General features: G+C 37.7%; 2 protein-coding genes across 2 annotated transcripts; both read right to left on the bottom strand.

Moving 5' to 3' along the window:
- Nucleotides 1–1,178: 1,178 nt before the first annotated feature.
- On the bottom strand, nt 1,179–6,153 carry LOC126366310 (splicing factor YJU2). Its single transcript, XM_050009406.1, has 5 exons — nt 6,021–6,153; nt 5,665–5,877; nt 4,803–4,977; nt 3,281–3,458; nt 1,179–1,906 (listed from the first exon to the last, which is right to left on the bottom strand). The coding sequence occupies exons 1-5, from the start codon at nt 6,042–6,044 to the stop codon at nt 1,522–1,524; spliced, it is 975 nt and encodes a 324-aa protein (XP_049865363.1). The 5' UTR covers nt 6,045–6,153; the 3' UTR covers nt 1,179–1,521.
- Nucleotides 6,154–12,500: 6,347 nt separating this feature from the next.
- LOC126366410 (uncharacterized) lies at nt 12,501–20,285 on the bottom strand. The gene is made up of 20 exons (XM_050009519.1): nt 20,249–20,285; nt 19,747–19,883; nt 19,449–19,505; nt 19,084–19,231; nt 18,826–18,885; nt 17,734–18,098; nt 17,117–17,333; nt 16,606–16,736; nt 16,396–16,526; nt 16,155–16,308; nt 15,894–16,076; nt 15,446–15,561; nt 15,131–15,366; nt 14,735–14,871; nt 14,451–14,569; nt 14,149–14,266; nt 13,212–13,343; nt 13,015–13,122; nt 12,640–12,845; nt 12,501–12,519 (listed from the first exon to the last, which is right to left on the bottom strand). Exons 1-20 carry the CDS (start codon nt 20,283–20,285, stop codon nt 12,501–12,503), a joined length of 2,811 nt encoding a protein of 936 aa, XP_049865476.1.
- Nucleotides 20,286–21,194: the final 909 nt, after the last annotated feature.

Here is a 21,194-nt window from a genome sequence, read left to right as displayed (position 1 = left end):
GGTGATGATGATGATTGAAGAATAAAGGTTTATGTTTTCTTTCAAAAAATAATTTGTTTCAATTAACCTCACTATCCATTTGCCATGTACCTAGTTAAGAGTCTTTTTGTAATTATTTCTTTTTTATTTTGGTGCACATGCACCCGCATTGGAGCAGCGTGGTGGAGTATGCTCCATACCCCCTCCGGTTGATTGAGGGGAGGCCTGTGGCCGGTAGTGGGACGTATATATGTGCTGTTTATGTATTTTGGTGCAATAAAGTATATTTGTATTGTATTGTGCTATCACAAACAAGCAGTTTTCTAACTTTACATTTATTTTAAACTAGACGAGATCCTGAAAATTTCGGGATCTCGGGATCCCGAAAATTTCGGGATCTCGCAGGATTGATATTTCCGATCCCGCGGGATCTCGAATTTGCGATCTCGAGTCGGGATTGTATTCTCTATATTATGATATATCGCCTGGAACGAAAGAAGCGAGAGATATGTCATTTGATTAATTTGTTTTAGGTAAAATTCTTGAAAGAAGCTCAACTACAAAAAAAGCAAAGTTGAAGAAGGAAAATGTAAAACTAAACCCAAATAAAAATAAATACTAGATAGTGAAAAAAACAGCATCAAAAGTTCATATCTGAGAACCTGTGTCATGTGGTTTTGTTGTAATTTATACTTAAACATCTTCATGAGTAAACTTCTCTGAGTACTCCCAACGCTTTCTATTACATAAAAACTTTAAATGAAAATAAATATATTCAGAAATTATGCCATCTCATCATCCCCCTAGCATTATCCCGTTATTCACAGGGTCCGCTTACCTAACCTGAAGATTTGACAGGTCCGGTTTTTTACAGAAGCGACTGCCTATCTGATCCTCCAACCCGCGAAGGGAAAACCAGCCCAATACAGGTTAGATATCATACCACGATGTTTTCCTTCACCACTGAGCACGTGATAATCATTTACGATCCAAACATGAATTTGAAAACAAATTCGATAATCATTGGGCCTGCGCTGGATTCGATCCTGCGACCTGAAAGTGAGGGGCAAGCGTTCTACCAACTGGGCTACCACGGCTCTTTAGAAATTATGCCATCTATCGACGAGAAATACGACAGGCAGACCATACACAAGTGTCGCCATCTGGTGTGCGGAAACGTTAGAGCATTGAAAGTTGCATTAGTTTTATACAAATTGTATTTTGTAATCACCAAAATATTCAACAGCTTAATATTAATCTTACACCTATTAAAGTCACTATACATAATATAGTAATTGGGTAGTTTCCTAGGTCAAAGATAAATTGTGAATTTCTGATCACTAAATAAAGATCTAAAGGAGTCACATTTTCTTTTTTCTATTTAACTTATTTATGAATTATAACAGCGAGATTTTGTCACGTTTTTCTATGACGTCACAGGTTTCTTTTTCAAACAAATTCAATAGTAATTTCGTGTTTTGACATTTTGTAAAAAGTAACTGATTTGACTAGTCGGAAACTACCCTGTAACTTATAAAGTACTCACTCACTTTGGTCACTGTCACTGCCGGAATAATTCGCCAACAGTGATAGCCCTGAAGCAGCCGGGGCTGTCACTGAATTAGTACTAGACGTTACACTGGATGTGGCACTATTTACACCCACACTACCACTGTCTTCTTTCTTATTCACTTCTGCACTTCCATTCAACGTATCTACTTTCTTGCTCTTAACAAGGTTGGCTAGTGCTGGTTTCTTTGTCAACACACCTATACTTCTATTCCAGGTTTCCTTCTTCTTACTATCTGTGGTCTTTGGTGGTAACACTTCTATCCTGGAGGTTTTGGCTGGAGGTTCGTCTTCTACGTCCTCGATGATCTCCTCGGCAACAACCTTCTGTGTTGATGAGCTGCCGAACTTTATTGATCTGAAAGTAAATTAACAATGATTAAAGTTCTTTATAAAATAAAAGAAGAAGAAAGAGAAGAAGGGTTGCAGAAGATGGCGAGGAGTAGAAATCTGTTATTCGAGTATAGCTGTTATAGAAGAGAAGAGAATCTTCGTTTATCGCAAGATGGACTAAATACCCACACCTTATACCAAGCTTTCTGTAAGACCAACGCATAGGGACGGTACTGAAAAGTATCGGCGTCCGAAGGACGTAATATACGATCCCGACGACCCGATTACTCTAGCCATAGAGGCAGCCAATCAGCTCGCGACACCAAACACTTCAGGACCCCGATACCGACCCCGCCGGCGTGGTCGACGATTTCCCTCATTCAGCGCTTATCGCTATCGACCAACTAGGGTCGATTCATTCTTTCAAATATTTTTCCTCTCAGACGACGCCCTGAGTCGAGGTTCGTGCCCAACTGGGCACCCTCAGGCCTGTGTCTTAAACGTTGTACCCGATGAGAGCCTTCAGCGCTCCCCATTTGTCCGGCCAAGTAGTTAATGCCATCTGCGGCAAATCTACAATAGTCACGTCAAAGAAAAAATGTAAGACCAACATAATAGGTGGTGAGCCGTATCGCCGTCTATAATGGTCGAGATTACGATAAATTAATAACTCATTGGTGCAAGTCCGGTACCAGGTTTGAGAAGCCACAGGACCACAGTGGGTGAATTGAAAGTTCTTTATGAATCCACATAAATAGTATAATTTAAATTGTTGCTACGGCCTCCGTGGTCCAGCTTATAATAGAGAACTCCAACAATTAGGAATATTACAGCGGCATATGAAAAACAAACCCGAAACGAGATGCGATGCGTTTTCCCGGCGGCGGGTGCGGCGACATATTATATCTACGTGTATTTGTGTTATAAATTTTACGGTCCACGACAGGGGTTTGCATAGTTAGTTCGAATTTCATGAGGTGCATTCCTACTACTACATCTGTGCACTTTTAAACTCAAAAACGGCCTTCGAAATCCTGTGGTTGAGCGTTGAGCTCATAAACCGGACCTGGACCCGCATTCGACTACAGGCTGATCACCAGATTGTCCGAAAGTAACATGATAATTCCCCGGGAAGTCATGGAGCTTTCTCCCAAAAAGACGCTGGATCTCTTCGAACGGATCGGTCTAAAGGAGGATTTTTAAATGTAGGGATTTAGGTTGTGACCTAGATCTGACAAGGTCGCAGTGATCTCGCGGGCTGTATCAGTTTGGCCGTCACAATTCTTAAATAACAAAAATAACATGATTCGTGCTTCGGAAGGCACGTTAAGCTGATCAACGACACACACGAGAGGAACGTCACGCATATCGACGCGCGCGTCGGTATATGTATACTCACTTAATAAACTCGTTGTCTTCCTTCTCCTCCCTGGCCTTCCGTTCGTCTGCTGTCTCCGGCTGGTACTGTTTCAACATCCCTTCATAGTCCACCGCCTGCTGCCGACGGTTCAACTCCTTCAACTCCTCCAAGCTCTCCAGTAGTTCTATCTCTTGTCTCGATTGTTCTGTTCTGTACTCTGTAACGCGGTATAACACTTGGTAAGTTAACATATACACGACTATATCTCAATGGGGTAGTCAGAGGTACATCCATCGCAAGATGACCTAACCCACGCCTCACCGAGCTATCTTTTAGACCAACATTAGATAGTGAATCGTATCGTCCTCTATAATGGTCGAGCCAATAGTACTAGTGAAAACCGCACTTAAGACAAATTAATAACTCCCATATCCCGGAGTGATGAGTCTCATATCCCTGATTTAAATGCTGTAAGAACCCGTTATTACGTGTTTTAATTAATAACTCGTTCGTATAAATTCGGTATCGGACGTGGAACCGGCGCTCCCCGTTTTACTTAGTACTTGGTAAGTTATATATATGAGTTGATGAAAAAGTTTGCTTGATACCTAAAAACCTTCCCTCAGTGAACATGGAGGTGTAGCACGACTGGTATGTTCGTTGACAATGGAGTCACTGGCATTTATGTTATAAACAGCCAGACTCCTCGATAAGCCCTATTGTTTGGGCTGTGCATGATACTATTATAAGAATACCTAAGCTTAACTGTTATGGACTGACTGATGAAAAATGTTATATAATAATTATTTTTATTTCAATAACTTTTAATTTTATATTTTTTTAATGTAGTTATATTTCTTTATTTGACATGTTCTATTAAAATTTATAATGCAAATCTAGGTTATATGCCTGAAATAAATTTATTTTATTTTATTAAAAAATAAAAAAAAATATATATTTTACATAACAATATTGTGAGGTTCAATCTGCTTCCTCTTTATGTATAGTAAAATGCGGTCAACGCTGCTGGTGGTACAACAAGACAAATATTGTAATATTAATTAGTAAACCATATTGTATTGTTGTTGGTTGACCCAAATAAAAAAAAAAGTATTACAAATATTACTATGATTGATTGTTGATGATGACAATTTTAATTATGATTTTTGTTTCATAAAAGATCACATTTAACTCAACTATCCATCGAGAGCCAATTAATTTTTTTCAACAGTACACATATTGTAAAGTTCAAGTCTTCTTTAATTTTTGTAGGCTAACTATCCTATTATATGTATTCTTTCAAATGTGACATATATACTGCTTTGGCAGCTGTGAATAGCAAAAGGCCGCAATGTATATTACAGGGCTTTAATGACACCATACTAAACACTGAGAGGGGTGACCCACCTAATGATTCTGATTTAAGTTGGAATTATCCGCCACAAAAGTATTGTATTGAAAATAATTTAAAACTAATATTTTCATGACTTTTGGATGGAAAATTCCACTTGATGTTAACTCAGAATCACATCAACAGTAATAATTCAATGGACACACAAACCAAGTAATTTCATGGGGTTATTAGCCTCCTCCTCTTTCTGCTCGTCTTCTTCCCTCTTAGCTTGTTCCTCGGCCAGCTTCAGGGCCATGAAGTTCCTCGTAGCACCGGCCTCAATCTCATAGTCTGTGTTCTTCGGGTCCGTCTTAAATGATATCTCCTGGAGGCATCTCGTGCACTGAAAATGAATTAAACCATACTATAACATTCATTTTTTTAGTATTATTATTAAAGTTGTAGGTGTTTTTTTAACGTGACTTATTATAGATTTGCCACGAAGGCATTAATTACTTGCCCAGAAAATACAAACAGCAAATGTAAAAACACAATTTATATTATTTATTGTTATTTTTTAATTATTTTGTATAGATTGATCACATCAGACATAATTAGTTGACCACAGTATCACATGGTTATGTGGTTTATATGGGTCACATTAACCTAGTACACACCCCACTTACACATTCAAGCATTCTAATTTTAAAAATCCAAGATTTACATAATATAACAAGGGCTTTATGACATACACAGGAAATGCAAAACAAAAGAGAAATAAAAAGAGTAAATTAGGTTTTGTTTAGTTCAAATGATCTATTAGTGTTATTACTTTCTGAGACTCTAAATTCACGATCTGCTACTATGTATAATATACCCGTTCAAGGCAATTGTACATTTGCTTGCAAAGTAAATATAAATAAAATATTGAGTTAGGTACTTTACTATTTTATGGGTTACGTGTACCTAAGTGTGCAATATGAGTTGGGACTTTTGGAAAAAATATGATCGATTTTGTATGGAGCTACGACTGAATTTTTTGTCCGAACTCATAGTGCCCCATTACACTCTGACCACTTTATGTACTTACTTTGATATAAAACCTGTAAATCCTTATACCCAGATAGTCCTCGTTCTCGACGTCCTCCTTCCTCGCGTTGAACTTCTTCCCCTTGTAAATGTACTCTCCACAGGTTGCACATCGCATGTTGAAAGGCGCCATAAGACGAACAGTATATTGACGATTTTTCGCCAATTTCATGCGCGGAATCTTCGATGGATCGAAGTCCGGGGGATAGTATTTCTGTAAAAGTATACAACATCCTTGAATATTGATGAAAAAAAAGCCCAACAATATCCAAAATCGATTGCTTAAACTCTAAACCCTAAATACTCGAGGTTGCGTCATGTTTCGCAAGCGCCCAATTTATTTTGAAGTATACTTACGTTTAATACTTTTCTTTCCGACATTTTAAGTTTGTTTACAACTCACAAATAGCACGAAATATTATATAGAAATTAATAAAACCGTACGACGCTGGTACAACGTTATTTACGTCCACCATTAAATGTCAGTCATTTTTTTTTTTTTTTTTTGGTTATTTTGTCCGTAGGACAGGCAAAGGGATCATAGCCCATACAGCCAAGTCATGTGTTATATTTATTTATATATTTTTAGTTATAAAATTCATAGAAGGTTTAAACCAAGTCTGGCGTATTTTTACAAAATTAAGGCCGAAGCCAATTCTTAGTTTGATTTCAGAATTAAGGCCGAAGCCATGTCTTAGTTTGTTTTAAAAATTAAGGCCGAAGCCAAGTCTTATATTATTTTCAAATTAAGGCCGAAGCCAAGTCTTAGTTTGTTTTCAAATTAAGGCCGAAGCCAAGTCTTTAATTGTTTTCAAAATTAAGGCCGAAGCCAAGTCTTATATTGTTTTCAAATTAAGGCCGAAGCCAAGTCTTATATTGTTTTCAAAATTAAGGCCGAAGCCAAGTCTTAGTTTGTCTTCAAAATTAAGGCCGAAGCCAAGTCTTAGTTTGTTTTCAAAATTAAGGCCGAAACCATGTCTTATATTGTTTTCCAAATTAAGGCCGAAGCCAAGTCTTAGTTTGTTTTCAAAATTAAGGCCGAAGCCAAGTCACAAAATCATAAGTCAATAACAACTACAAGTAATCAAGAAAGGCAAAGGGTAAAATCCAAGACTAAAACACTAAAACAAAACAAAACGTATGTCGGTTGACATCTGTCAACACAACATTGAAACAAAAACAAAAGATACACAAAAGAAAAGAAAGTCAAAACGTAAAAAAGAACACAAATATATTCAAATTCAAGGTATTTCAAAGCAATAATCAAAAAGAAAGAAAGAATGTTTAGACAATCAAATATCTCCAAAAGTTGCTAAAACAAATTCATAGAGGGGCTTATAACAGTCCCTGTTTTTGAGAAGTTGCTGAAGGGAGAGCGGGATTTCTTCAGCTGTACGATATATGTTCAGGAGGCGGTCTATGAGAAGCAATCTGGGAAGAGTGAAACTACTGCAATCAAAGAAAAGATGTTGCAAAGTCTGATCAGCAGAGTTACAGAAATCACAAGTAGGTGATGTGAGAATTTTGATTCTATTTAAGTGGGCATTAAAACGGCAATGTCCTAGTCTAAGACGACATATAATTGAATAAAATTTTCTACCGGGGTACAGAGTACCTTTTGTAAACCATGGTGTTGATAAACTATTATTAATTTCGGCATACCATTTGCCTTTAGTTTGAATAATTTCCTGCCATGTTTCATTAAATTCATTTTTCAACTTTGTCCTGACAATAGCTACGATGTCAGAATCAGGAACTAAAACATTTTTAATGGGGTGAGACTGGGAACTATTTGTTATGGATCTGGCAAGAAAGTCTGCTTGCTCATTACCAACCACACCAATGTGTGACGGTGTCCAAGTCAATATTATATTTTTATTGTTTATTGACAGATTTTTATATTTTTCCCTTATGTCATAGATTATGTAGTTGGTATTACTAGTAAGGTTGGGATTATTAAGAGCTTGAAGAACACTCATACAATCTGAAACTATTAGCCACTTGTTGCCATCCTGAGACTCAATATAATCTAAAGCTATTAGAATAGCCAAACATTCAGCTGTATAGCTACTGACAAATGAAGGCAGTTTATACCCATGTCCCCCCTTAGCATGGGCATCATAAATTGCAGCAGAAACAGATTTGCTATTTTTGGCACCGTCAGTATAAACCTGATGATGATCAGACCAACCATTCAAAAAAGAATATACCTCTTCCTTACATTTCAAAGATGAATTTATATCAATTTTCATTGGAAAGAATTTAGAATCAAAAGAGTTCTCATAGCAAGGCCATAAAGAACTTGAATACAAATTAAAATCTTTTTGTAAATTTATAATTTCAGGCAGAAGCTGCCCAAGGGAACCAAAATATGAGCTACTAATTCTTGAGGAAGAAGACTGCAACTTCAGAAGCAAAGGATGATTTTTAATAGAAGAAATTTTCAATAGAAACTTAAAGATGAGATATTTGAACCTGCTTAACAAAGGAGGTACATTACATTCCACCTGCATCGATATGATGGGGGTGGAGCACATTGCACCAAGAATAATTCGTAAACAACGATTCTGGATCTTTTCTAATTTTTCAACAAATTTATTTACACTAGAAAAGCAAAAAAAAGCATATTCAAAATGACTCCTTACAATAGATTTATAAAGAATCAATAAAATTTTGGGATCTGCACCCCAGTAGGTACCAGTTAAAGATTTTAATATATTACAGGATTTGGATGCACGAGTTGTTAAGCAATCGACATATTTTTCAAACTTAAAATTATGCTGAAATAAAACACCCAAAAACTTAACTGTATTATCAACAGGCAGCAATCTATTATTATAATAAAGTTTAACACTTGACGTTTTAACCATTTTTTTAGAAAAGATAACTACTTTACTTTTGTCAGTGCTGATCTCTAAACCAAGACTTTCAAAATAAGTCTGCAAGTTTAAGAGAGCAGCATTAAGTTTCCCTAGAATATCAGGCAACTCAGTACCAGAACAATACACAGCCAAGTCATCAGCAAATTGTAAATTTTGAGTTTCACTGCCTAAAACTAAATTTAATTTATGAATATACAGTATGAACAACAATGGGCTTAAAATCCCACCTTGAGATACTCCTTTGAAGGAATTTCTAGGACCAATTAACTGATTATCATGTTTAATAAAGATTTTTCGACCATGCAAGAAATTAAATATCCAATTAATTATTTTTCCAGGCAGCTGCAATGAAGACAGAACAGTTGTTAAAATATCCAAATTAACATTATTAAAAGCGCCAACAACATCGAAGAAAATACAACCCAAAATCTGATCACGAGACAGAGCATCACGGACATCCAGACAAAAGTGACTCAGGCTTTCCCGCGCCGACCGCCCTCGACGAAAGCCAAATTGATTAGCTGGTAAGATACTATTGCTTTCAATGAAGAATTCCAAACGCTGTTTAATCAGTTGTTCAGCTATTTTACCAACACAAGAACTTAGTGTTATAGGACGATATGAATCAGCATGGCTACTATCCTTTCCTGGTTTTAAAATAGGCACTATACAATCTGTCTTCCATTGTTCAGGGATTAAGCCGTTTTGCCACAGATAATTTAGTAAATTCAAGAATAATAACATACTGGATGGATTTAGTAATTTAAGCATTTTGTATGACACCCAATCCAGGCCACATGCTGTATCCTTACGAGATCTTAAGGCTGATTTTAATTCTTCAATAGAAAAGACTGTTGCCAGAAAAGAATTCGTGGAACTTAATAATATATTAAAGTGATTGTTGTCAGACAATTTTTCAGCTGTGTCAGGAGTATACTTGCGCAAAAACTGAAATACCCAGGCTTGACTAGAAAACTCACTGTGTGTTGAAAAGGTTTTATTAAATTTCCTAGTTTTAGACCAAATTAGTTTCATTGGTGTTAGTCTGGAAATAGATATACAAAAATTTTCCCATGACGATTTACGTTCCTGCTTTAATGTGCGTTTTTTAAGGGCTTGCGCTCGCTTGAAGTTAATAAAAGTATCGACACAAGGATTTAATTTAAATTCTAAATATGCTTGTTTACAATTATTTACAGTTTTAGTACATTTTTCGTTCCACCAGATTAGAGGGATTCGATTTTTAGTTCTATGTTTATTATTATGAGAAGTTGAGGGTGAATTAACTTTGGTAGTACTGCCAGACCTTGAACATACTACACATTCATTTATAGTAGAAATGATGATATTGCAGAAATTGTTATAGCTCTCAATTAAATTACAAACATCAATTTGAAATTCGGATAACAACTCATTTACACGTTTCTCATATAGCTCCCAATCTACCATTTTCAGGTTGGCGTGAGGCGGGATGTTCGCCGAAGAGTCTGTAGCAACTGAAGGAGAAGATGTAAAACAATACTTCGTCAAAGTGGGTAGATGATAGCTACCACCTAAGGGATCTGACATGACCTGCCATTCACATGACAAGGCCAGTGATGAGGAAACCAATGTTAAATCAAGGCCATTTGGCCGCCAACTAAGGGTACCTGTTGTCGTTGCACGTCCGTCATTCAAGAGAACCAAGTCATTCTCATCCATGGAGTCCAAGACGCTTCTGCCTCGTGTATCAATACTACCACACCCCCAAATGGTGTGATGTGCATTGAAATCGCCTGCTATAATCAACGGTTTTGGAATACTACGAATCAAATTGTCAAATCTACCTTTATTAAAGGTAGGGTTACAATTACCTGGACTGTAAAAACTAGCGATAGATATGTATTTTTGATCAATTTGAACCTGAACTACAACGTTTTGTAGTGAGTCATCAAAGAAAGTGTCTAATTTACGAAATACTAGACTTTTATGAATTAGAGTGGCTACTCCATTGTGGTCATTGCCGCAATCATTACGGACAGTGGAGTACCCTTTAATATTAAAAATTGTACAAGATTTAAACCAAGTTTCACTAATAATAGATATATGTATTTTATTATCAAAGAGAAATTTTTCAAATTCATGTCTATTACTTAACAAACTCTGTGCGTTCCACTGCATTATATTTATTGTTTGGGCTGAGAATTTGAAGAATTTTTATTTTTATGCTGAATAGTTTCTTTTATTGTGTCTGTTATCATTTGAGAGCTAATACTTGTGTTGTTTACTTTGTTTAATGTAATAACTTTTATTATAGATTCTGTGAGCAAAGTTAATGCGTTTTTATTAGATAGAATTAAATTTATTAATTCCTGACTGTTTTCTGTTTTGCTGAGTGATGGAAAGTGTTTATTTTTATTGCTGAATAAATCTGAAAAAGGTGTCGGCATAACTTTATTTTTATTTTCAATTATTTTTTGTTTCTTTATAGGACATTGCCCCGAAATAGACAAGTGATTTCCCTGACAGTGGACACAGATAGCTTTGTCTGATGAAGAGGTGCACGATTTAAAATTGTGCTGGTCACCACAAATTGAACATCTTTCAGAGTTTTTACAGAATTTTCCCAAATGACCATATCTTAAACATCTGAAACACTGTTTTACCGGGGGGATGTAGGGTAAAACAGGGAACCTCCACATTTTAATAAAAACATAGTCTGGCAAAGAAGTCGACGCTGAAAATGTAATTGCGACCGATTGGGTGGGTTGTAGTTGGAACGACTCTCCAACTTTCTCCCTTCTCATAATTCGTCGTACACAGATTACTTTTTTACAATTTGTACCTAGACCCAGTTCGTTAAATATTTTTTTGTTTGTCATACTGGTAGGCACTGAGTTGATAACGCCAGTCATTTCAGTGGTACCAGCAGGTATCGTCGCTTTTAAATTTTGGTCTCTCAAGAATGTAGAGTTATCCAAAAAAGCATTTGCTAAATTTGGGCGATCAAAGACTACGCCAATTTTAAATTTATTTATTTTTTTGAGATATTTAATGCCTTTGACTACTCTGGTGAAACAAGTGCTTAAATTCATCATATCTCGTGTCCCAATCGGTTGTTCAGTGCTACTTTCGATAAATACAACAAATTCATAACCTGCTGCGCTATCTTCTGGATACCGGCGACTATAATCAGTCACTCGGTATGGAGCATATTTGTCTTCTTCAATCTCCGTGTCCATGATCCTTGGCGGGTCGGTAACGTCCGAGTCAGAAGACTCGGGCTCAACAACCTCACCTGGTTCATCCCGAGACTGGGGCTGCTGCTTGCCTCCTTTTGTTGCCGAATACTTCCGCTTTGCCGGCTGGCCAGGCATCTTGCCCGCCGCGCGGGTCCTTAGCGGACCGCCTCTGCTACGGTTTTTTATAAAAACTTACCAAACGATAAATATTTACATTCAGATATGAAATAACTATTTACACAATAACTTAAACTAAATAATTATGTACAAATTATGCAAATATCTACAAAATTTGGAAATAAAATTGAAATTAAAATCGAGAGCTTAAAAAATCCCGCCTAACTTGTTCGAAGGTTCCCGCCCTTTTTTTAAATGTCAGTCAGTCAGAAAGACATCTGTCAAGCAAGTTTTTTTTTCTTTTACCTTTTTAAAGGAACAGGTTAAAATCATGAGCCCATACTGCCTAGTCAAACAAGTGCTAAAGTGCTAATCTAATATCGATTAATTTTACTTAAGCCTAATACAGCAGTATTATTTACTGTGCTAAAAAGTAGTTAAACTTTGCATCGGCATCGTCGCCGTTGTTGAAAGATTGGTATTATTATATATATAGTAAAATAAAACAGTACTAAATCTTTATAAAAAATGCTTTATTGACCAAAAATACCGAAACAAAGTATAATTACTTCACAAAATTTTGATTTCCACTTCCACAATATTAGCTTCATACTGAATTAGAAGAAAATGAATTTTCTGAAACAAAGATAATAACGCCATTAAAATTACCTTGACAACTCACAAAATTTCGCAAATAAGGTTTTCAAAAAGGTGCAAAGATATTTTAGGGATCTCGAAAGGGTGAAGATGTGCAACCGTTCTCGCCGGTTTCCAGCTGCGAGCTCGTGCTCGAGAGCGGCGATTTTCTTCTCGTGGCGCGTGCGTTGCACCTGCGCGCGCCGCTGTTGCTCCTCCAATGCTAGCACAATCTTCTCCAGTCGGTGGATCTGTTGCTGTTTGTTCTCCAACGTTGCAAACAACTCTTGAATCTCTTCAGCTTTCGCAGCTATTTGCTTATTCACCTGTAAATATATTTTTAGGTAAAATAGTATCAATATGCTTTCAAAGCCTTTGCTTTCAAAGAAAAGCCCCATCATGCATGAAAATAATTTTGAATATGGCCGAAAGAAAACATAAAAAAAAATACCCGTAAGTAAAAAAATAATAAAATAGAATAAATATTTGTCTCACTTCGTCTACTATTTTCATACGATGCTCAAGGTCTTGTTGCAGGGCTGATAGCTCTCGGCTCTGCTCAGTTTCCTTATTCTTTAGCATGTTGATCAGTTCCTCCCGTACCTGTATAGCCCGACAATTTCAAATATTAAAAGTAATAATATTTACTTGGCCAAATTGACTAATTTGACATAGTATAGGAACTCCGGAACCTTGATGACCCTTGCCTGGGCACGTGACGTCTTGTCTTGCTGTTCAAGTTGCTGCTCCTTTTGCGCCAGAATTTCGGAAAGCTCTTCGTTGCGGTGGACTGCTTCGAGCAAACTCATCCTTAGATTCATGATCTGTTGAATTGACGTCCAATGAGGGACTTTCCAATCGGCGTTCCCCAAAAATACGATAGATGGCGTTGTTAAGTTTCTTCGTTTAAACTTCTAATTTCACGGATAACAGACACGTGCATCTTTTATCTTTGTTTTCGGTGACCCCTTTTATTACACCAAGGTACCTACAATTACAACTTCCAGCCATTACTATTCTGATAAAAATACAGAGAAGCAATATAGGTAGCAACATCATTCTATACATAATGTGATACTAATATCAAGTTTTATATTATGCCTCTGCCATTAAATAACATTTTTGAAAAATTGTGTAAGCACCCCAGCAACGAGAAATTAGATAAAAGTGAACAACGCCATCTATCGTGTGTTTGGGGAACGTCGATTGGGAAGTTAAATCTATGTGTCTAGTTAAGTAATGAAAGGTTCTATTTCGTTGTATCCTACAATACTCCAAAGCCGCGTCTTCACTAGGCAACATTTATCCAGTGTTAAATTATATGAGTCTCGCCCGCGACGAAGTTTCGCTCGACATCTAATCTTGCGACTTTGCAATAAGTATGATTGGAAAGAGAAGTATCTAGACGTCGGGCGAAGACTGGTGACGTCGTTCGATATAGTCCGATATTTCCGGGTACACCATCTCGATCGATGAATGTCGCTTAAGTGGGACCAATCTTCAATCAATAATCTACCACCACTACGGAAAGTATTATGGAAGAGAAGAAGAAGCGACGCAAGAAGCTGCTCAATTCCACCGATGTTCTACAAACTTCTACAACCTTACTACCAACTTTAAACAACCTACCTCCTGCTGCAAGTCCTGGTAGCTGATTCCATTTGGAGCCACTTGACAGTTGGCCACTGCTCGATTGTGCGCTTGCAAGTCGCGGACGTACTGTTCATACTGGATCACCTTCTGCTCGCTAGAAATATACGCATAAGATATCTTAGCGACGTATATGGGAATAATTTATCTGCTAAGGGTCCGATATCAGATAGAAAGCGGTCACTTTGCTACGTTGTAGTTATTTGCGAATGCGGAATTCTTGGAAGTGTAATAACAGCTTTCTGTCTGAAAGGACTCAGAAAAGTCACGCAGTTACCCACTTCAGTTTTATGTTTTTGGTTAGTTCTCTTATCTGTATCTGCATCTTGCCTATTATTTCCTCCTTGCTCAGAAGCTCGGCAGCCAGCTTCTGTTGCATGCCTACTTTGTTCTCCGATTCCTGAAACGCACATTTGCTTCACTTAATTCTGTTCAAGTACAGAGTTTACTGCTGGTGAATTTAGAAAGCTTTGTGGAATATATGACTGAAAAGAAAGAGTTGTATCGTCATGCAATTATTCCACGTTATTTTAATTGGTATTATAGTTAAAAAGCAAATAATCACAGATATTTTTGTAAGAGTTTCCAAGAACCGGACTTTCTCCCGTTTGCATGCTGTTACTTCGTCCTCTGTCATCCGTAGCGTATCCTTAGTGGCTTGCAACTCCGCCCACAAATCCATTTCTCTTTCGGTTGGAAGTTCTACAACAAACCAATAAAGCAAATATAATAATTGGGGGGTGTTACTGAATAAAGACTGATCTAAAATAACGCAAAACAATTTCTTTTTTCTATTTAACTTATTTATGAATGTTAATAATGAGAAATGTAATAGTAAGTGCAACATTCTATCACGTTTTTCTATTTGTTTTCACAGGTTGCTTTTTCATACAAATTCTATACTAATTTCGTGTTTTGACGTTTAGGTAGTAAAAAGTAACTACCCTATTGCATATTTTACCTGGATTAGGCCTACTGTTTTCAAGCTCAGTGTTTTTCGCTTTAAGATCTTCCATGATGTTATGACTTTCCGCTAAACTTTCTTCAAGAGCCTTTCGTACTTCCATTTCATTTTGTGTTACTTTTCGTTGCTCTTCTAGGGCTGTTTTTAATTCTTTTATTTCTTTGTTCAGTTCCTGTATAGCTGCTTTGTGTTGGGCGGTCGCTGTTTCTATTTGCTCTTTTAGAGTTTGCACTCTGAAATAAGTAATTTCATAAGATATAGGTACACTTCAACAGTGATCAAGTTTTAATTATGGTATCAAAATTGACATACTCTGCCTGAAGCATGTCACGCTGTTGAGCTATCTGATTACTGGCGACTTCACCAGTCTTTAAGGACTCTTTTAACTTCCTCGCACGAGCTTCTAAGTGTACTTCTCGTAGGCGGCTCTGAAATTTAATGACAATACTTTCGAATAGAGATTTGCTGTTGAAAACGGAGCACGGAGCTAAATCAGTGATTTTTATTTGATTTCGAATTCATACGTGGTGAAGGAAAACATTGTTGAGTAAACCTACATACTCGAGGAATGAGTTTTTGGTGGTATGTGACCTGCAATTGAGTTGGTTTTTCCTTTCGGGTTGGCAGGTCAGAGAGTTTTAAGAGATTTTGTTTAAACTTCAGGTTAGGTAAACGGGTTTTGTGAAAACCGGATGATGACGATGTTGTGTGTGCGTAGGCATTCATTATAACAAAGTAACAAATACATAGCAATAAATACCTGATCTTCAAGAGACTTGACGGTGCCAGTGAGACTAGCAATACTGGCTTCAGCTTCACGCAGTTGTCGATCCATTTTAGATACACGAATGCGCGTTTGGCGGAGTTGGGACTCAGCCGTCGCTAGCTTTTCTTTCGTAGCTAATCGAGCAACGCGTTCTTCTTCTAATTGATGTCGTGTCTCCTAATTTATAGAGAGTAATTTAGATGTTACAATAAGGGATGAAAACTTCAGTTGAAGGATAAAAAGTAGGTCAAGTACCTCTAATGATTTAGCAGTTTCAGTTTCTGCACGAATTCCCCTCATTTCGTTGACAATAACAGCGCGTGCTTCTAGGTCTTCTCGAAGGCGCGCTATTTCGCGCACCAAAGTTTCGCCAACGGATATCAATGTGCTTCGCTCTTGACAGGCACGTCTGGTGGATTGGCAGATAATGATTAAAATGTTGAACTATGAACTACTTTCATAATATAATATGTAAATGTTTGCAAATATTTAAAACCTTGAAACTTCCGTGACGGTATCTACAGCATCATCTGCACAAGACTTCAACTCGCGTAATGCTTCACACAGCTCAAGCCCTTGATCGTTATATCGGGCAATCCGATCCAACGACTCACCGCGCCCATCCTCCTATTTACAACGGCAATTTGTTATAAAGTTACAAATCTTACTTCAAGCAAGTATCAAGATGAAAATAACGGCTAATCACCATTTCTCCAACAAGTTCCTTAACCCAGTCAATGAGCTCTTGACGCGCCGTGAACGCCTGGATACATAGATCGGCAAACTTTGAAGGAACCTTCGAAACTTTCGCACCTAACTCTGCTAGAGAGTTTTCATCTGCGGTTTGCAACGAAAAGATTTAAAATGCAAAAAACAATATTTAAATTTGAAAAGCAGGAGTTTCAAGCATGAACTATGAGGAAATCGGTGGGGGAGGAAAGAATGTGGGTTGGGGACAAACTGGGGACGACACAAAAAAGTGTGGATGTATTGCGTGTAGAGGGATATGTGTGTGAAAGGTGACATTGGCAGAGATAAATCATCTTTATCTATCATCATCTGTGTTAATTTGTTTTGTATGTTGTGTGCAATAAAGTATATTTGATTTGATTTTGATTTGATTTGATAAATGTAAGAAAACACTTTGTGCCGACCCCACCTATAGTGGAATAAATGACAAGAGGATGATGACTATGAAACATGCAGAACATACATACCAATTTGTTCAACATTTTTGAAGACTTCGAGTGAATTGTTTTCGAAAGAGGTAGCGGTGGCGTCTCGACATAGCTGAGCTATCTCCTCCGACGACCAGTCGCCAACGTTGAACACCACTAACTCCTGGATCTGAATACCTTCCGCACAGCCATCGCCCTCTTGACTCATGCGTTTGTTTAGATTGCGCAAACCATCGAAAACTTCCAATATTGCTTGCTGAAAATGAATTCGAGTACTAAGTCCGTTATTATTAGATAAGTAAGTCAAGTTAGTTTCCCATCAGACGGACTTCAGCTCAGGAAACGCTTGCAGTCGTGATATCATCTTCGCGCGGTCGGCTGCAGTCGTGCAATAGACTGCATGCAGTTAACATCGACTGCACATGACCACATAAAGTCGAATTTACAACTGCATGAAGTTGAATATAGTGACTGCGTGCGGTTACTGCGGCGCAGCTTGTCTGACGGTAGCTTTACAAAAAAAGTTTCTTAAATTCTGACTCAAGTGATTTGAATCCGCAGCTCTTGTTAAGCCGGGGTGAGCCAAATACGAGTCAACTTGAATAGATTTTATATCTATAAACCCATCTCTTTCTACGGTAGATAACATTAATTACTTGTTTCATATCCAGTTCCCTCTTCATACGATTAAATTGCCGCTGTTTCGTATTGAACAGTGTTTTAATGTCTTCTTCTTCTTTGAGAGCTGGTGGTGGAGCGATATTGGGTGTGTGGACTCTCGTGGGGGTGGGGACTGGGAGAGCCGAGGGGGTTTGTGGGCGCGTGGGTGGGGGGTAGGTTTTCTGAGGGGTGTTGGGCCGGCTGGTGGGGGTGGTGGTCTTGCGCTGCGCAGGGTGCGCGGGAGTGGATGGTCTTGTAGGCTGGTGCGGCGTCTGCGGCCGGCTAGACTGCACGCTTCTTGGTGTTAGAGGACGGCTGCTCGGCGACGGCGTCTCGGGACGACTTCGGCATATTGTTAAATCTGTATGGAAACGATAACTGATGAACACGGCGAAGGAATGGTGGTCAAGATATGGGTTCCGAGTTCGCGGCAGACCATGAACCTATACCGAAGAACTATGGTTGATGCACAGGACCGGAAAGAATGTCGAGAATTATCCAAGAGGCTTATTGTTAGCAGTGAGTGGCTATAGGTTATTTACAGATAAAATACTGATATTAGGCAGCTAAATTACTCAATTGTATACCAATATTTTATGTTTTATGTTTATTTTTATTTTTTTAAAGAACGTCTAGGGCCCTGTGCCGAGGTTTTTCTTGCAGCTTCTTTTCCCCGGCTATACAGGTTGTGAGAAGCTGCAGTAGTTTTAGGCGGATGAGACGTTCGTTATGTAAAATTGACGATTCAAAGTGTAACTATGTTACCTACTGAATAAAGATATTTTTGAATTTGAATTTGAATTTGAATAATTGGATATTTACAGATAAATTAAAGGTTGGCAGAGGTACACCTATCGCAAGATAAACTAAGTATCCACGACTCACCGAGCTTTCTGTTAGATCAACGTGATAGGTGGTGAGCCGTATCACCGTCTATAATGGTCGAGTCAACTGTGCTTGTGAAAACAGCACTTAAATGAAATAGGTTATTTATTACATATTTATATATACAAAATGAATCATGAAACACCGAACCAACGTATCTACCTACCTACAGCTGTTTAAGCTCAAAATTAGGTATTATGTACCTTGATCTTCAATGTCTCTGACGTCACTGTCTTGCACGTTGTGTTCACTATTCTTGACATCTGAGGGAAAGACTGATTGTCAAAAAAGTAATAAAAAAAGTCGACTTCAAAATCTTCTAAATACAATGTATAGATAAAAAGCCGGTTGAACTTCAGTTTCTGATATATGCATTGAAAAACTGATAACTTCCTTTTTTGAAATCGGTTAGAAATATGTTCACCAAGTAAACAGAGAAACGAAAGCAAATACTAGCGTACCGAAAGAGTCGTTAGTAAATGACTCAAGGTCATCCTGGTCATTCACATTAGGCGGCTCTGAAGTCTCCTCGATGGTCATGTTTGATAAGTTGTTGTTATTATTGTCCCCAGCGTCTTCAGGTAACGTCCCTTCATATTTGGGTGACGCCTGGTAAAAAAATACGAGCACATTTTTATTTCGTCACAATTGCTATTATTATATTTCAGAAAATAAAAGGGTTTTGTGGGCTACTCACAGTGTTATCTATCACTTCATTCTCAGGAGGGTGGGTATGCTGAAATTGAGAAACAGTTTTTAAGTAGGTACTACCTTCGTGTGTACTGAATAAAATGCAATCCAGGTTAATGTTGAAACGTGCGAGTACCTTTACATCAGCCATTACTTCGATCTTAGGTGTAGGCCGTGGCTGCGGGCTCTTGTTCTGTAATAAATAAAAGCGTAAAAAAACTAAGTAAAAATACCACGACGACGAGTTGAATGCATGCTTACATCTTGGAATACCTATTAAAACTTGAACATAGGTATTTGAAATGTAAGACTTAAAACAAAAAGGGACCTAATAGGAAGGCGATACAACGCCAAGTTACGGCCGGACCCTTAAAAAAATAATATAAAAAAAATACAAAACAGTCATAAGCAACATACTCTGTGAAGACATTTACCTTAGCGTTAGGAGAAGCGGTGTTACGAACAGGCGATTGCCTGAAGGACGGCTGCAGATTGAGGTTGCGGTTGGTGGCATTGCGGGCCGCACGCGCCGCCGACGCGGCCGTCGGCCGGGGCGTCAACCGGGGAGCGTCTAGCAGGCACCACAGACAGTTTATAGGTACACAAACTTACGCCCTTAAGGACCCTCGCTATATGCCGTCACGAGCATTAATATGTATACCTACACTTTGGTACCATGTCACATTAACTATTTTGACAAATTGAACTGTAAGTCTGTAAGTCTCAATATGTTACTGCGACAGAGTCCTAAAGTGGGTACATTATATTGCTCATGACTGTACATTTCGGCGACACGACAATAGATGGCGAAAGTGTAACCACACCATACCATTCGGTGACCGAAATTATTATTTTTGTACACTCAGCGGTTCAAAGTATCTAGGTACTTACGATCACAACAAATCTATATAATATAGAACAGTGCTTTCAACTTACGAGGTTTATCTTTTTGTAGTTTCGCAGTAGTCGCCATAGTAGGCGAAGCGATTTATAATAGAAACCCTATGTTGTTTTTACACAAATCTCGGAAATATAGCAAAAGAAAACGTTAGAAATTTTGATGTTTCACTATTTTGTACAATTTCTAATGTGCGACATATTGTCTAACTGAGATTCCTAATTTAAAATGTGACGTTTTGGTTGACGTCACACCAGGGTCATGGCCAGCAATTATTTGTTTTTTTTTTGTGTAGAAACTTATCTTTTTAATTTCAGTCACAAATGGCCTCGACAAAAGAATAAACTTTATGTGTGCTGTGTTTAGCGTTTAATAAATGAAAGCAGCATTACTCGTATTGCATTTATTTTTATTAAAAAGATTGAATTTTAATTAAATTAAGTAAAACTACTATTACGTAAGTTAGGGGATAAATCACAGATCAACACAAAATTTATAAGCAGCCGCACTAAGACATTTCTGTTTGACCCACTACATTTACTCGCCGTTCATTACGTAGTAACACAAGCGCTAGTTGTGGTTGCTCGATACCACAGAAGCAATGAATCATGTCTAAAGTTTTATAATACGATCGTTGCTTCATTTAATATGACCGTTTTGTGCATATTTCGGTTTCATCGGTTATGCTCCTGCGACATTTATAATAAGAACTCTGTGGCATAAATCCTACATGAAAAGCAAAAAGAAACTGTTGCCGAGCTGAAGTTTTTTGGTATTTTTTGGTTTAGGTAGATTTTGCACTGGCTGCCAGTTTACCATTGATAATGTTCTTTGTTGTCAACTTGTCTATAGGTCACAAGTATTTTTTATTGCTTTTCCTTCTTTTTGTCTTCATGATAGGTCGATTATGTCAAAAAGCAAACATTTACTTTTGGAACGCAGAAATATAAAAAAATCTAATGTGCTGCAATAACTTCACGTACA

This window comes from Pectinophora gossypiella, chromosome 4, assembly GCF_024362695.1.
Source record: "Pectinophora gossypiella chromosome 4, ilPecGoss1.1, whole genome shotgun sequence".
NCBI classification, from domain to species: Eukaryota; Metazoa; Arthropoda; class Insecta; order Lepidoptera; family Gelechiidae; genus Pectinophora; species Pectinophora gossypiella.
Note: the sequence above shows the minus strand (reverse complement) of the source record. Positions and strands in the feature narration are given on the sequence as shown.

Excerpts from the sequence above, each read along its gene's own strand:
- LOC126366310 (XM_050009406.1), bottom strand. The coding sequence starts at position 6,044 with ATGTCGGAAAGAAAAGTATTAAAC. Across the intron at positions 5,878-6,020 it reads CGGAAAGAAAAGTATTAAAC|AAATACTATCCCCCGGACTT; the intron begins GTAAGTATACTT and ends ATACTTTTACAG. Across the intron at positions 3,459-4,802 it reads TAACCCCATGAAATTACTTG|AGTACAGAACAGAACAATCG; the intron begins GTTTGTGTGTCC and ends ACCGCGTTACAG.
- LOC126366410 (XM_050009519.1), bottom strand. The coding sequence starts at position 20,285 with ATGGCGACTACTGCGAAACTACAAAAAGATAAACCTC. Across the intron at positions 14,872-15,130 it reads AAACAGTAGGCCTAATCCAG|AACTTCCAACCGAAAGAGAA; the intron begins GTAAAATATGCA and ends GGTTTGTTGTAG. Across the intron at positions 13,344-14,148 it reads ACCAGGACTTGCAGCAGGAG|ATCATGAATCTAAGGATGAG; the intron begins GTAGGTTGTTTA and ends TCAATTCAACAG.